This window comes from Schistocerca nitens, chromosome 1 (genome assembly GCF_023898315.1).
Source record: "Schistocerca nitens isolate TAMUIC-IGC-003100 chromosome 1, iqSchNite1.1, whole genome shotgun sequence".
In the NCBI taxonomy this organism is placed as follows: Eukaryota; Metazoa; Arthropoda; class Insecta; order Orthoptera; family Acrididae; genus Schistocerca; species Schistocerca nitens.
The window spans coordinates 592,685,618-592,702,896 of NC_064614.1; the positions used below are offsets into that span (position 1 = coordinate 592,685,618).

At 42.3% G+C, this 17,279-nt stretch overlaps 1 protein-coding gene across 4 annotated transcripts in view; it reads left to right on the plus strand.

Moving 5' to 3' along the window:
* LOC126256014 (proton-coupled amino acid transporter-like protein pathetic) overlaps nucleotides 1-17,279 on the plus strand; it is a 374,111-nt gene that overhangs the window by 200,008 nt on the left and 156,824 nt on the right. For all 4 annotated transcript variants that reach the window (XM_049955447.1, XM_049955449.1, XM_049955450.1 and 1 more), the window contains one exon: nucleotides 9,979-10,073. In XM_049955447.1, coding sequence (XP_049811404.1) covers nucleotides 9,979-10,073 — 95 coding nt within the window. The remainder of the gene's footprint in view (nucleotides 1-9,978; nucleotides 10,074-17,279) is intronic.

The window sequence follows — 17,279 nt, forward strand, 5'->3', positions numbered from 1 at the left end:
ATGAGACTGTAATAGGGGATTTTAATGCGAAAGTAGGACATAAACTAAACACTGATTCTTCAATGAGAAACTTCATAAACTACAACAGAAACAACGAAGGTCTCACGTTAGTAGAATTTACCAAGAAGGCAGTATGTTCATAGTAAATTCTGTCAGAAGGAAAATACGATTGGCAAAAATCAAAAAGGAAATGGACCATATTTTATTAAACAATAAAAAAACTTTACAATACGTAACGGTCCGAAAGCACTTTCAAACTGCGAGTGGTCGCGGATTTGGAACATGCCGAGTGAAAATAGATTCAAAGCGAAAAAGAATCAAATTTTTCAAAAACGAGGATTATGAAAATATATTTAAAAATAATGATATACTCCATATTAAATTAAGCATCAAATTTAATCCCTTATAAAAAAAGGTTAAATGGATAGAGATGAAAGAGACAAAACGTGCTGCATATATGGACAAAGAAAAAGGAAAGAAAATCTTAAAGGAAGATGGTAACTGTTAAAGAGAATGTGAGAGTTTAAAGCAAACGATAGTACGAACATGATATAATGCGCTCAGTTAAACAAAAATTTTCGGAAATGTCTTCTAGAGGATGTAAGAAGATAAAATGAAAACTTGATAACATAAATATGCGGAAAGATTCCAGTTGTTTGACTAAACGACTGCCGAAAAAACACTGTAAAAGTTAAATCCCGGAGTATGCATTCGGAACGATCTGAAGTGGAATGACCGCATAAAATATTAAATGTGATTCACTGGAAGAAACCTCAGAAGTGTAGTCTATCCACAAAAACGAGACTTTCGAGCTCATAGATGGGCTTACTAAGAAGTTTTCTTCCCGGAACCATCCGTGACTGGAACAGGAAAGGAGAAGGGATAGTGAGTGGTACATGAAATACCATCCGCCGTAAATCGTTGGGAGGCTTGACAAGTAGAGGCGTAAATGTAGAGATGAGTCAGAAACGCATTGATGACGAGATGATTAGAGACGGACGTCGCTAGAGGTGTGTAGAAAGAAAAGGCGTCTGTAAAAGACTGGATAAAGTTGGAGGGAAAGTAATGCAAAAGGAATTGGAAAAATGCGTTTCCAGAAGATATGCAGAGGATGATAATCGCCCAAAACAAGAAGAGTGCTATAACTGCTCTATCTCCTCAGAAAATAAACGGAAAAAAATGTAAAACAACTATAGACATCAGAAACGCATTGATGACGAGATGATTAGAGACGGACGTCGCTAGAGGTGTGTAGAAAGAAAAGGCGTCTGTAAAAGACTGGATAAAGTTGGAGGGAAAGTAATGCAAAAGGAATTGGAAAAATGCGTTTCCAGAAGATATGCAGAGGATGATAATCGCCCAAAACAAGAAGAGTGCTATAACTGCTCTATCTCCTCAGAAAATAAACGGAAAAAAATGTAAAACAACTATAGACATCTCAGCCTCCTCTCCTCAGTGTCAAAGATATTCACTAAAATTACCACAGCCCCATAGAAAGAAACAACAAGACTTGCTCAGGTGAAAGAACAAGTTGGCTTTCAGGAATCGGTGTAGCACAGTGGACCATCATCGTGTCATTGACATATGGTTCAAATGGCTCTGAGCACTATGGGATTTAACTTCTGAGGTCATCAGTCCCCTAGAACTTAGAATACTTAAACCTAACTAACCTAAGGACATCACTTACATCCAAGCCCGAGGTAGGATTCGAACCTGCGACCGTAGCGGTCGCGCGGTTCCAGACTGTAGCGCCTAGAACCGCTCGGCCACCCCGGCCGGCGTCATTGACATAATTGTAAAATGGAATGACTAGAAAGAGTGTGATAGATTTCGAGAAAGACAAGAAACCAAAATAAGTGGACCCGCAAACAGGATGAAATGGAAGACATAATTATGACTTCAGTGAAAATTAAAGAGCCTCCATCCGCTTGAACATTCCCCTGCTGACTTGCAGGGACCATGGATTCATGAAGTTGTCTCCATACCCGTACACGTCCATCCGGTCGATATTATTTGAAACGAGACTCGTTCGACCACGCAACACGTTTCAAGTCATCAACAGACCAATGCCGGTGTATACGGGCCCAGGCGACGCGTAAAGCTTTGTATCGTGCAGTCATCAAGGGTATACGAGTGGGCCTTCTACTCCGTAAGCCTATATCGATGATGTTTCGTTGAATGGTTCGCTCGCTGAGACTTGTTGATGGCCCAGCATCGAAATCTGCAGCAATTTGCGGAAGGATTGCACTTCTGTCACATTGAACGATTCTCTTCAGTCGTCTTTCGTCCCGTTCTTGCAGGATTTTTTCCGGCTGCAGCGTTGTCGGAGATGCTGTGTCCCATCGCTGGTGCGCCGAGTATAACAAAAAATGGTTCAAATGGCTCTGAGCACTATGGGACTCAACATCTGTGGTCATAAGTCCCCTAGAACTTAGAACTACTTAAACCTAACTAACCTAGGGACAGCACACACATCCATGCCCGAGGCAGGATTCGAACCTGCGACCGTAGCAGTCGCGCGGTTCCTGACTAAGCGCCTAGAACCGCTAGACCACCGCGGCCGGCCCGAGTATAACAAACACCACGTCCAAACCCACTTAATTCTAGGCAACCTGCCATTGTAGGAGCAGTAACCGATCTAACAACTGCACCAGACACTTGTCCTATATGCCGTGCGGTTCTAGGCGCTGCAGTCTGGAACCGCGAGACCGCTGCGGTCGCAGGTTCGAATCCTGCCTCGGGCATGGATGTGTGTGATGTCCTTAGGTTAGTTAGGTTTAACTAGTTCTAAGTTCTAGGGGACTAATGACCTGAGATGTTGAGTCCCATAGTGCTCAGAGCCATTTGAACCAACTTGTCCTATATAGGCGTTGCCGACCGCAGCGCCGTATTCTGTATGTTTACATATCTCTGTATTTGAATACGCATGCCATTACCAGTTTCTTTGGCTCTTCAGTGTAGAAACAATGTATAAAAATTTAATTAAAATAAGTGAACATATAACAATAAATGCGTAATTTAGTATCCATTAATGCATACATAAAAAGGTGTATTAGTATTCGAGCCAGAAGCCAAAACAAAGTTTAGAGGGTTACACACATATTGACAGAAAACATATGTAGTATGTAACATGTTGCGGAGGTAAGCACCACTGTATGCAATAAAGTACAAAATGTAATATATCTAAGGATAGAAATGCACCAGATGAGTTAACGTACAGCTCAAGATAAACAGCAAATATTAGCATCTGTCAAATCTTGTGGCCATGCACGATGTGCAACTTACTATTCGAAGATTGTGAGCGTACCCTAAAAGTGTTTCAGATCATACCGTTCAGCGCACATTGTTGAACACAGGGCTCCGCAGCACAGACCCTACGCGTTCCCATGTTGACTCAACAGTCCCGTCAATTACGATTGCAGAGGGCACGGGATCGTCGCGATTACACAGTGGATCAATGGAAACGTGTCGCCCCGTCGAATGAATCGTAACGGCTGCCCGAAACATACACCACCCCACGTACACAGCTCGGTGGGAGCAGTATTACGCTATGGAGGGCAGTCACTTGGGCCTCCATGGGACCTGTGGCAATAGTCGAAGTCACCACGATAGCTGTGAGCTACGTAAACATTACTGTTGACTACCTGCATCTCTTTTTGCTTGGTTCTTCCGCGACGGCAGTAGCATCTTCCAGCAGCACAACTGTCCTTGCCACAAGGCCGGAATCATAGCATAGTGATTTAAGGAGCATGATAGTGAACTTACGTTAATGTCTTGCCCTTCACATTCTCCTTTTCTGAACGAGATGGAACACTTCTGGGACACTAATGGACACCAGCCCACAAACCACCAGCTCATAACTATACGAGAAACGTATGCCCTGTTGCTATACGAGTATACCTTTAGAAATCTACCGAGAACTTGTCTAATCCATGCCACGCACAACTGATGTAGTATTGCAATCCAGAGGTGGCCCAAGACACTAATTAGTAGGTAAGATTTAATTAATTAGTGTACTGTAATTTATTTCGAGAATATTTTTGGTTGGTACACTTAGAAGAAACAAATATTCGTCTTCGTATCTGAATACTCTTAGTCGACGTGGAAAACATACAGTAACAGCACATTTAACACCCACATCAGTGCCAATGCACGAGTCGGGACCTGGATTCACGATCAACACATTTCGTATGGTTGTAGCTCATTGGTTGAGTTAAGGTATCAGACAGCATATCAAAATGTTTTGGGTCCGATCTTCTCTGACTCGAATTATTTTTCTTTTCCTTGATAGTCCCGTTCTGTCAGTGGTTTGCACCGTCGTTTGCACTCCACATCAAACTATAATTTTCACAAGAGACTTAAAATCAAATCTGGAGACCTCTTAATAAGCACGGAATAGGAATTCACCAACCTTGAAAGCAAAATAAAGCGTGGTGAATGAAGTAAAAATACTCGATAGAGTACGTGTTATTGAAATCATTTTTTCTGTACTTTATTTTTAGGTATTTCACTTAATTATAAGCAGAAATAAATAAATTTCTTTATTTTAATTACAACAAAAATTCGTAATTTTCAGTAAAGAAAGGGAGGGAGGATGTAACTTACGATCTATCGATTTGACGACGTAACAAAAATGAATTACATTATTAGATGAAACAATCGCAGTAAATACTGTTTTTTTGCTGCAAGAGGCTACTTAGTACGCCACATGTTCTCCAAAATTAACATCAGTTCGAGTTCCACAATCTACCATAAATTGTAGCAATATTACTTCAAGAGAACGTAATTTTAGACTTATGTGCAAATAAGAATAAGTAAATGCTGTGTGTAATCTTTTTTCATTAAGGCACCATATTTCAAGAAATCAAAATTTTTAATTAATTCTGTTATGTGTGTAATGCCAGTAGGTAGTCCAGAGAGAATGCGCCTGCAACAAGACAACTTCGTAACAGTCAGCCACATCGCCATTGCCGTCCACGCTACGCGCTACGTCATAAAGCAATTTATTCGGGATGGATCGTTCTGCTTGCCGAAATAATTAACACGCTATAGGAGAGCTGCTTGCAAAAAGATTCGAGCATCTCTGCTGAACATGTTTTTTCTTTGCAGGCGAAGCAACAAGACGATATAAATAAGAACCGAACAGACTGTTACGCATCTCTGCATCTTTACTTGCCCTTCCCCCTCCTGCTCACTCTCAATTCCAACGTCCTTTCTCATTTCGCTTCTTCTGTCAGTCGAACGATATTTGTCTCTTACACATGTCGCTGTTATTTTCAGTTTTTTTCTTTCTCCTTCTCTTAAGTAAGCTTGTACAGGCAAAGTGAATGTCATATGCCACATGCGACTGAGTGAAGCGGCGCAGTGGTTACTGTATGGCAAACGAGAGGACGGGTCGTCATCTCCCCGTCCCGTCACCCAGATTTATGGTTTTCTGCAGTTTTTCCATTTCTTTTCTCACATTACTTTCTCATGAGCGTGCACCACGGACTCCAGTCGACAGATCGGAAAATTCATACAGTGTTAAGACACTATTCTGCGCTTTCCCACTAATCTCTGTCATCTAATATTAACACCGATAACGATATGTTATTATCAGTGACTTAATTGAACGATTCAAATTTATAGCACTTGACCTGCTGCCAATCACCAGCGATAATCAATCTGCACCTATGTTACAGGTATTGCGTTCGCTGTACGGGTATAAATTGTGTGTGTGTATTATAGTGTTATCTCTACGATTGTAATTTTTATTTTCTAAATTTGTATTACCTGATTAGCGTCATGTAAAACACGTAGGATGCCTGATTTGATGTAAGAGAGGGCTGACGGTCTTAATTTCATAAGGTTAAATAAATAAACAAATAAAAATTTTGATCGGTATTTATATACTTCTTTGTAATGTTTCTTTATAAATTTATCTTATAAACTACTATTGTAGATTTAATTTTCTGTAACACTTTAACGTATCCCGTGTCTACTAACATTAACAAAATCATTTATCTGGTGCTGCTAATGTAAAGACATTAAACAACAAGTTGTAATGGTATTTTATATTCGCCTTTCCTTCGATCCTCCTAAAAAGCACCTCAGAATTTCAACAAATCCAAGGAGTCCCACTAACTGGAGGACATGTCTGTTTTCATCATTGGGTAACTGAACTTTTAAAGTAATTCGACCAAAGAGGCGAACAAGAAACAGAGTGAAGAACTGCGTCCGTGACGGTTACTTAATAACTGACTATAATGTTATGCGTTGATGTAAGTAGGATGATTTACACGCCGATTCATTGTGGACGTCTTTAATCCCTCTTCAGAGGATATGTCGATGCCATTGCTTTCTGCATCTGTTCCTAACAGACCATCTCCTCTTCTCCCTTCTCTCGGTCCTCCTCCTCCCCCTTCCTCCGTCAGTCTCCTCCTCCTTCTCTCTGTCTATCTCCTTCTCATATCCCTCTCTCTGTAAATCTCCTCAACGCACCTCTCTCTGTCTATCTCCTACTCTCCCCCTGGATATGCTCATCCCTTCCCACGCCCTCTCTTTCTATCCACCTACTCATCCCCCAACCTCTGACTGTCTCCTCCTCCCCCCTCGCTCTGTCCATCTCCTCGTTCTCCTCTCTCCCTCTCAATCTCTTCACCCCTCTCTCACTGTCAGTCTCCTCATCGCCCCGCTGTCCATCTCCCACTCGACCCCTCGTTCTTTCCATCTCTTCCCATACTGTCTCTCTCTGTTTACCTGCTCCTCCAACTCCTTCTTTTCCTCTCTCTATCCATCTCCTCCTTCCCCTCTCTCTGCCCATCTGCTCCTTCTCCCCCACTCTCTGTCGATGTCACCCCCCACCCCCTCCCTGACTGTCTCTGTGGCCGGGCGGTTCTAGGCTCTACAGTCTGGAACCACGCGACCGCTACGGTCGCAGGTTCGAATCCTGCCTCGGGCATGGATGTGTGTGATGTCCTTAGGTTAGGTTTAAGTAGTTCTAAGTTCTAGGGGACTGATGACCTCAGAAGTTAAGTCCCATAGTGCTCAGAGCCAAGACTGACTGTCTCTGCCCATACTCTCCTCCTCCCACCTCTCTCTTACCATCTCCTCCTTATCCTCTCGTTCTGTCCAACAGTTCCTAACTCCAGTCTCTGTCTGTAGATTACTTCCTCCTCAAGTGTCTGTCCATCTCTTCCTAACCCTCTCTCGGTCCGTCTCTTTCTCTCCCCTCTATGTCCATTCCCACCTTCCCTCTTTCTATCCTTATATTCTTCCTCCACCCTCTGTGTATCCATATCCTCCTTGTCTCCCCTCTCTCTGTCCAGCTCCTTCCTCCCCCTCTCTCTGACGACATCCTATGTATATCCATTCCAAGGGTGCTAGGTATGAGCAGTATGTGTACCACTTTTAGCTGAACTCAATGTATTGGTTTTAAGAGATGTGGAAAACACACCACACACACACACACACACACACACACACACACACACACACACACCTACATACATACATGCAAAAATTCATCTTTGTTTTCTTGCGAGCCTTGTATTTTCTTGTTATGTCTCTGAATTTTCTTTCCCTGCCAAACTGGGCTCTAACATCTCCTAGTAATACTTTGTGCTTCTTGGGGATTTTGATCATTTCTTTCAGATCTTCCCAGAATTCTTCTATCATCTGCAGATTTTTCTTCTTGTAATTATTCGTTGCACATGTGCATTGCTAAGTGCATAGTCATTTTTTACCAGATCGTATCGTGAGCGTTGCTGTTTTTTTTTGTGAATTTGAGGTGAAAGTTATTACAAAGTCCAGTATCGATTTGCGTACCGCAACCCTGTTTCTGCCTGAAATGTTTATGGCTGGTTTCCGATGATGTATTCTGTAGTTTTCTGAGTCAAAGTGGTTCTCATCTGAGAACAGTATTTCCTGCATTTTCAGTATTTTGATACTGGATTTATTTACGCTGTTTGCCACTTATTTCATTTAGTGTGTTCGGTGTCCTTGCTAAGAATCAATAAGCGCATTTTATAAGGTGTTTCTGCAGATATTTGCGACTAGATTTTGGAATGCGTAGCTGGAGTTACCCCAAACAAATATGGCCCAACACGTCCTTCATGCGACGCCCAGTGTCGATGGAAAGCGTCGGTTTATTTCGCGTTACAGACAAAATGATTTTTAAAGAGGAATTTTACGATACCTTTCGACAGAGCTGTTCCTGATTAGTCTTGTTCTATAACGGGACCAACGATGACTGAAGAGAATCGTTCAACGCGAGAGAAGTGCAACCCTTCCGCAAATTGCTGCAGATTTCAGTGCTGGGCCATCAACAAGTGTCAGCGTGCGAACCATTCAACGAAAGACCATAGATGTAGCCTTTCGGTGCCAGAGGCCCAGTCGTGTACCCTAGATGACTGTATGACACAAAGCTTTACGCGTTGCCTGAGCCCGTCAACATAGACGTTGGACTGTTGGTGGGTGGAAACATGTTGCGTGGTCGGACGAGTCTCGTTTCAAATTGTATCGAGCGGATGGACGAGTACAGGTATAGAAACAACCTCACGAATCCGTGGACCCTGCATGTCAGCAGGGGACTGTTCAAGCTGGTGGAGATTCTGTAATGGCGTAGGGCGTGTGCAGTTGGAGTGATATGGAACACGTAATACGTCTAGATACGACTCTGACAGGTGACACGTAAGTAAGCATCCTGTCTCATCACCTATACCCATTCACGTCCATTGAGCATTCCGACGGACTTGGGCAGTTCTAGCAGGATAATGTGATATTACAGACGCCCAGAATTGCTACAGAGTAGCTCCAGGACCACTCTTCTGAGTTTAAACACTTCCGTTGGCCACCAGCAGGATTCATGGTGTCAGTTTCTTTCAGCACCACTTCAGACATTAGTCGAGTCCATGCCACGACGTGTAGCGGTACTGTTGCATGCTCGCGGGGGCCTACACGATATTAGGCAGGTGTACCAAGTGTTTTGCTCTTCTGTGGATATGGCGCGCTACAGTGTGTCGAAGCTATAGGCACCGGCGTGTATAGCCTCTCTGAAGCATCGTTGGATGACTTTTCCGGACTGGGGTTCCTATCCTCAGTTTGTTCCTCAAGTCACCGTCTACAGCTCCTCGAAGTTTATCGAAACCACCGTGTACAGTGTTGTCAGAAACAGTCTGACAAGCGTGTAAGGGTGTTACAGAGGAGGTTGTGCTGAGAAATAATAATTAAGAAAATAATTCAGTATGTTGTGCCGTTTCCGACTTAATTAGCATTGACAGCCGATCAGGCTCTTGCGCGAGCAAATTACAGCAGCCAGCCAGATACAATTAGTGTTAGCTTTTTTCGTAGCGTAGATGGTAGTGCACAAGACTGCTCGTCTTTGGCCCGATCCTTACTACCGCCCCATTCCAGTTTTGTATCGCTCTCTTGTTCGGTTTTAGGAAACCAAAGGAACACGTTTGGCGATACCGTCTCTGGCGGGTCGCAACGGCGTGATTTGTTGACTTCAGTGCTAATTAACTCGGAAATGGCACAACGTATCGAATTCTTTCCTAACAATTATTTCTTAGCACAACCCGCCCTGCAACGCCCTTACAAGCTTCTTAGACTCTTTGTGACAACTATGTATGGAAAATCTTAATTGGCAGACCCTTGACGACAGTCGTCGTTTATCCCGTGAAAGCTTACTTACAAGTTTCAGGAAGCAGTATTACGTCAGGACGCTACAGATACTCTTCAGCTCAGGAAGTATCTCTCTCGTAGGGGCCGCAAAGACAAGATTAGACTAAGTATAGCGCTCACAGGGGCATTAAAGCACTCATTCCCCCATACACAATTGCAACGATGAAAGACCCCAACAGGTTGTAGTAGTAAGTACTGCCTCCCATGCACTTCACAGTTGTTTGCCTAGTATATACGTAGATGTGCATACAATGATAAATTCCTATGTTTTTTATATATTGGTGATAAAATGGTGTCCCACCACTCTTTTTTCAGGGCATAGTGGCCAACAACCACACTTCCGCCATGGAGATGGAAGAGTTCCTGCCGAAGGACGGCTCCGACATGAAGGACAACGCGTACACTGGCAAGTGAGTAGACTTGACACCGCGACACCGTGTTCGCCTTTTTCGCCTCGCCGCATTCCTGCTGGGTTCAAAGTCCCCTCACAAGTCCATAAAATGCCACATATCCCTCAATGTTCAGCTCTTTTCCCACACTTAACGCAGAAGGAAAGCAGTCGTATCGGCATTTCTCGAATCCGAGGTTTACGATATTCTGGTCTTACACGCAACGTCATTTTTTAGCTTTGTTCATAATTCTTGTATTGTTGTGTAAACTAAGAAAGAGCATCACGTAGCAAAGAGCATAGCAAGTACACACTATTTCTGTTAATCTCGTACAGTACCAGGGTCAAAAATTGTCCTACCTAATATACTGAGAGAAGATAATGCCAAAGTAGAAACGACGAAAGAGACGACAAAGACAACTCATTCGTAAGTGTGATCAGCAAATAGATAAACCTAAACTTTGTTCATTCTGCAGTTTATTAAGAAGAATACGTCTGTCAGGAAACTGATAAGCAACAGGGATTTAGAAATGAGTAACTGAGAGACAGCACCCTATGATTCGACTACAGGAAATGTTACATCCAGGCCACAATCTGCATTTCTCCATATCTACTTTATGTTATTATGAAGGGTATCGAAGCACAGGAAGAGAATCGTAGTGTGACAGAAATGAAACTGACAGCAGAGATGTAGATGGCTCCTACATTGAGATTTTCAACAACAAAGGATGTAAACATCTCTGTCAGTATCAGCATGTTTTCTTCTGTTCCTCCTCTGATTGAGTAAATGAAATTCAATAATGTGCTTAGCACTTAGTCTGACCAGGAGCCGGCACTGGGTTTCTGTGAATCATTACTTTCGAAAATGTTACATGTGAGACAACCTGTAATGAAAATGAAAATATTAAAAATGCGCCAACACACTAAAAGTCAGAGGATGGTCAGTTGTATGCTGTAACGGTTTAGTAATAACTAAGCGTCACAAATTTAACAAGAGCTGGAAGCACAGTCTGGAACGGGAAACGTGTAATGGTTGATGTGTATGAAATACTTTCTAGCATAGGTACAGAAACTTATTGACGATTTACTACGTTACCTTCTTCTTACCATTGGTTACTGGAGTGCACAAGGCAGAAGGGAAACTGCTTTTAAGAATACATTTCGGTAATTCCGATGCCATTACCGGAATAGTAATACAGTCAGGGGTAACTGAATCAGATATAGCTACTGTACTGAGTCACGGTGAACGAAGTTGTTTGACCTGTCTCGGCGCAACAGTGCGGTTCTAAGCGCTTCAGTCCGGAACCGCGGGACTGCTACGGTCGCAGGTTCGAATCTTGCCTCGGGCATGGATGTGTGTGATGTCCTTAGGTTAGTTAGGTTTAAGTGGTTCTAAGTTCTAGGGGACTGATGACCTAAGATGTTAAGTCCCATAGTGCTCAGAGCCATTTGAACCATTTTTGAACCGTGGTCCTTAAAGCTATTTCGGCATTAAGCAAATACGTCCACTGTCGTTATTGTAGCTAAATTGCTATTGACGTGATTTGATACTTTCCGACCGAGGCTCGTAGAATCTACAGATAAATGAAATGAAATGTCGTATGACGAGGGCCTCCCGTCGGGTAGACCGTTCGCCTGGTGCAAGTCTTTCGATTTGACGCCACTTCGGCGATTTGCGCGTCGATGGGGATGAAATGATGATGATTAGGACAACACAACACCCAGTCCCTGAGCGGAGAAAATCTCCGACCCAGCCGGGAATCGAACCCGGGCCCTTTGGATTGACAGTCTGTCGTGCTGACCACTCAGCTACCGGGGGCGGACATCTACAGATAGTTAGCTAGGTAATCAGACATTACTCGGACGCCACACGTAGATTCTCCAAGCGATGGGATATCAGCCATTTGCGACTGTTTGGAATAGTCGTTGACGACCACAGTTTTTCACGACATTTCTGTATAGCTATCAACGTTCGTATAAAGTGGTAGTAGACTTTAGTGTGCAAGAGACTTACGGAAAACAACAGAAAAACCATTTAGGTGAACGTTTTAACGACGGACCAAGATACACTTTTTTGCGTTTATGTACACTTTGTCACGTTTTAGAGGGCATATTTTTTTGATATCTAGTCATTAATTTTTGAAGACATTACCAATACATAAACATAACATCTGGTTACCTCTGTGATAACGCCAAGGTCCATGTTATGCCGACTGAGTTGTCGCTTCGTCTGTCGACAAATATTCTGAACCGGAGCCATTACATCTTCGTTCAGATTGTTGCATTGGCTCCACGGTTGTTCTCACAAGGCTCGGACTGTCTGTTATAGGTATCTTAACCGCCCCACTCCTCTCAATACAAATCCTGAAAAAATGTATAATATTATTTTTGTTTCATCAATTTTCTGATTTCAGTGATGCGGCCCGCCACAAATTTCTCCCCTGTGCCGACCTCTTCATCTCACAGTAGCACTTGCGAACATTATCCTCAATTATTTGCAGCATATTTTCCAATATCTCTTTTTCCTAACTATTATTACCCTTGATAGCTCTCTCAAGTACTATGGAAGTTATTCGTTCATGCCCTATCATCTTGTCCCTTATTCTGGTCAGTGTTTTTCATATGTTCCTGTATTTGTTGATTCTGCAAAGAATTCGTCATTTCTTATCAGTCCTACTAATTTCTAACATCTTTCTACAGCGTCACATCTCAAACGCTTCGATTGTTTTCTTTTCCGGTTTTCCCACAGTCCATGATTCACTACCATACAATTCTGCGCTCCAAATGTACCTTCTCAGAATTTCTTCCTCAAATTAAGGCTTATGCTTAATACTAGTAGACTTCTTTTGGCCAGGAATGCTCTCTTCGCATGTGCTTGCTTTGTATGTCACGTGTTATTTGCTACCAAGGTAGCACAATTCCATAAGTTCATTCATTGTCAGAGTATCTTATCGTTGACATCTTTTCACCCAGAATTTTACTCACACTCCAGAACATTTCTTTAATATCCGTTATTGCTTCTCCGTTGTGTATAATGAACAGCAGGGACGAAAGACCACTTCCCTGTCTTATACTCTTCCTAATTTGAAGACTTTCTTCTTGGTCTTACTTTCTTATTTTTCCATCCGGTTTCTTGTACGTATTGTATATTACCCGTCTTTCCCTGTACGTTACATGTACTTTCTTGAGAATTCCGAATGTCTTATATCATTTAAAGTAATTTCAAATTAAAAAACTATGAGTTAAGCTTCAGTGGGAAGCATTTTTTAAGTCTTCTTGTTTTCCCTGTAGCACCTACTTAAAGGTATGGTGGTCTTGGGTCATATCAAATACAATTTTAATACAATTGGATCTCTAATCGGTAAACAGTATATGAACATAGGTGTCGACTATTATCTGAAAATGTTTCACTCAGCGTACAAGTCTTCTATACGCTGTGAATTAGACGGACTATTCATGTCACAGAAAAGTTTGGGGTCGTCTGAGAGCTGTTTCTAGATGCGAAGTTTAAGCTCGTCACGTATATTCCGAACGTAACCCTTCTAAACAACCGAGTCCCACAGTCCAATTAAAGATAAAGAAATAGACATAGATATGATTTGTTCAATTTGCGGGACATAGGTTGCAGATTATGTTTCTGAACAAAATTCACAGTTCCATATATTTCCATGTATTTCATGCGATCAAGTTAAGAACAAATCTTCAGTATGTTCACTGTTTATACATCTTCCAAACTTTACAAAATTTGTTAAATAATTGGAATGAGTAAAAGTCCCAGACTTGTCTCCCCACTTCCGTCCGACATCATCACTTGAAACAGCCTCCCTTACGACTACTACCTCTCTCTACACACAAATTTCAGAGTTACATAAGCATATAACGGTACTGCATTTCAACAAGTCACAGACTTTCATTAATTTCGATATAGTCTAACGGAGATAATATCTATTTAGAAAATAATATTTTACTCATGAGCAAATTTTGTAAAATATAGTTTGTTAGGCAATTTTTAAATATAATTTTATATAACGGATTTTTAATAACTTATGTTTTCTGAAGATAAGTTTAGTTGCTGATATCTTGTATAGAAAGCAAGACAGTCTACATGAGATAATTAATGTTTTCAGATAAAAAGCGAAAATATGAAGGAGCAGATAATCAAAAAATGTAACGAAAAAAAAAATAAAAAGAATATTTCAAATATAGTTCCCCAAACATCAAAATGGATCCGCAAAGAAACGCAGAGAAAATATGTTTTGTAAATGCTAAAAAACATCGCAAGGATAAAGGTTCTATCGGGATGTTCATTAGACACAGCTGCATAGTTGTCTACTATTGCACAGGAGGCACCAAAGTACAGATCCATTTTAGCTTACATACTGTAAAATTTCGTTTCGAACGGTTCAATTGTGCTCAAAATGTGATCTTCGATGAAAGTGCTCAGCGTGTCCACAGACCATAGGTAGACACGAAATTGCGTCCTGGCGCGAATACCTCGCACACCGCTTAGCTTACTTCTCCGGTGGTAACAGTCCGTAGCAACTCTCAGACAAACCAACAGCTAAAAATAGACTCTGTGTGGCGTCTGAGAAGCGTCAAGGCCCCGTCCTACTCGACGATGGCGTTTGAATTGCAAACACTGACGCAGAGTAGCATTTCCTCGAACATTTTTTGTTCATTGTGAACACGAGTACTGCGCTGCAGGAATAGTAGTTTGCAGGTTGCGTCTCCAGAGCTCTGCATTCTTACTGACGAATTTGAACGCACAAGCGCCCTTACCCAGGTAGCATTACAAACTTTTGCTGTATCCGGTGAAGACAAATCGTAGTTCATTTCTTTGCTCACTCAGCTATTGACGGTATGATTCTCTGGAACGCTTCCTCCACCAGTGGCACAGCATAAAAGAGGTAAAACACCTACAATGGCGTGTTTTTCAACTGGTGTCGAGCCAGTCACACTTCGTTTAAGATGAGACAGAATATGCAGGGAGATGTGGACGCACCCGAATATAACCTTCGTTTCCATCCAGAGTAAACGGCGCTCAGAGCTTAACATCTCATCAATAGCGGTATCTTACGAGACGAAGCCACGTTCAACTGGGATAGGACTTCACCGACTGAGGTGGATCAGTGGATAAGACAATGGAAATGTATTTTTCAGCAGTGGTGGCAGGTTCTCTAGAGGTCACACGTTACTCATGGTTTTCCTGACATTTCAGACGATCATAATTATGGATCCTTTCGTTATAGCCACAATCAGTTGCTTTCTCTATCATGCTTCAAGTGACTGCGTACTTCGTTTCTGGTACTTTCTATCTCGATCAGACCTTTCTTCCTTCTAGCAGTACTACTAAATCATCTACTACATCAGTACTTACATAACTGTCATAAAAACCACCTGAAAGTGATTTAAGTGAACCATAGTAAATTACATACTGGATTATCGGTTCCAGATTCGCAGTATGCTACCGATAATGAGTCTACCACCCCTCCGCAGTTACACATCGTCTGTTGGAAAATTAGTGTTGTCGATGGTAGTATACTGTGCTCCGCAAAATTCAGACAAGCGAGAGAAAGTAGCAGAAAATATAAATATAAGCAAATTTAATTATGTACAATGGTCGCTGCTTAAGGTATTGACACGTAATGCAGGCGATTACAGGTACGTTGGACAAGGTGGCAGTAGAGAACCAAAAGTTCCATCAAGATGAACGACAGTCTGAGAATGCATGAAACGCGGCCAGCAGGGTGCGCGGATCCCTGGTTCAGACACAAGAGAACGTTGTCTGACTTCTGCCTTATAGATCAGACTGTTGATCGAAAAGCGGTTGAATGGTTCAAATGGCTCTGAGCACTATGAGACTTAACTTCTTACGTCATCAGTCTCCTAGAACTTAGAACTACTTAAACTTAAGTAACCTAAGGACATCACACACAGCCATGCCCGAGGCAGGATTCGAACCTGCGACCGTAGCGGTCGCACGGTTGCAGACTGTAGCGCCTAGAGCCGCTTCGCCACACCGGCCGGCGCGGTTGAATGAAGCCACGCCTCTGACAGCACTGTCTGCTTTCACGAATGTTGCGTTGTGCCAGTTCTGGAATCATTTGATTTCGGTAATAAGCTTCCTCTATAGAACGTCAGACACCATGTGGATACACTGCGGTTGTGCATTACCGTGGAAGTACATCACAGTATCTGCAAAAGAGCGTAGAAAATTTGTGTCCCAACACTTGGAAGTTCGTAGTATTTCACCCGTGCATCATGAGATCAGCCAACACCTCGTTGGAACCAGTTCCAACTGGCGGCATCGATATTAATTTAGTGGGACGTTGTCTCCCTAATAGATTGCAATAGGGTGTTCCGGGACTCATCAGAGAACATTGCATGTGCTCTCTAATCTTGTTCTGAGCAGAAATATGATGCCACGTCACTTTGGTAGTTATATTTTAGCTTAAAACCTAAAATCTAGCTGGGACACGTGTTGTTCGAGTACGTAAATAGGACAGTGTTTATTGAGGCGGAAATAAATCATTTTTGTCCCGTGGAAACTGTAGAGTTCGGTTTTTATGCGACTTTACTCCGGAAGTTTTCCTTTGTTAACATTGCCGAGGACGAGCCTGTTGGAAGTTAAACGGAGACTGTTAATGTGGTACGTTTCCAGTCCCCATGTCGGATGTTGGAATGTATCTTAGAGCAATCGTGTTGCTACAGTGCGATGATTAATTGTGACAGAACTGTGACAGTTTTTACCTTGTCAATACCAGTCTGGCGATCCTTATCAAAAGCTGTTTCACCTAGATAGAAAATTTAATCGGGGGTCAATCGATTAACAAGTTCGTCACGTAGCAGAATCGCGTTTATCGCATAGGCAGCCCCGATGACAGGGGAGGGAGGGGTGGGGAGTTGCAAATTCCTTGGGGTTCAAGCCTCAGGGAGCGGGGGTCCAAGTCTCTCAAGAGTTCGGATCCCGCAGTGTGCTCAGTTGGCAAATGTCAGACTGCTACTGCAAAATAAATTTTGTATCATATAATAAATAGAAGAACTTTACCCCAGCACCAGCACAGCCAATCTATCTCTTGCTTTCCACGTCAGTTCTTCATTTTTATGATTCTTACAGGCCAAGTGAACACTATTCTATTTCGTGTTTAATTTTAATCCTGAGTGTCCAATGTTGTCTTTAGACATCGTGCGCTAAAATCATCTTCTGGTGGAGTCGAAAATGCACTTT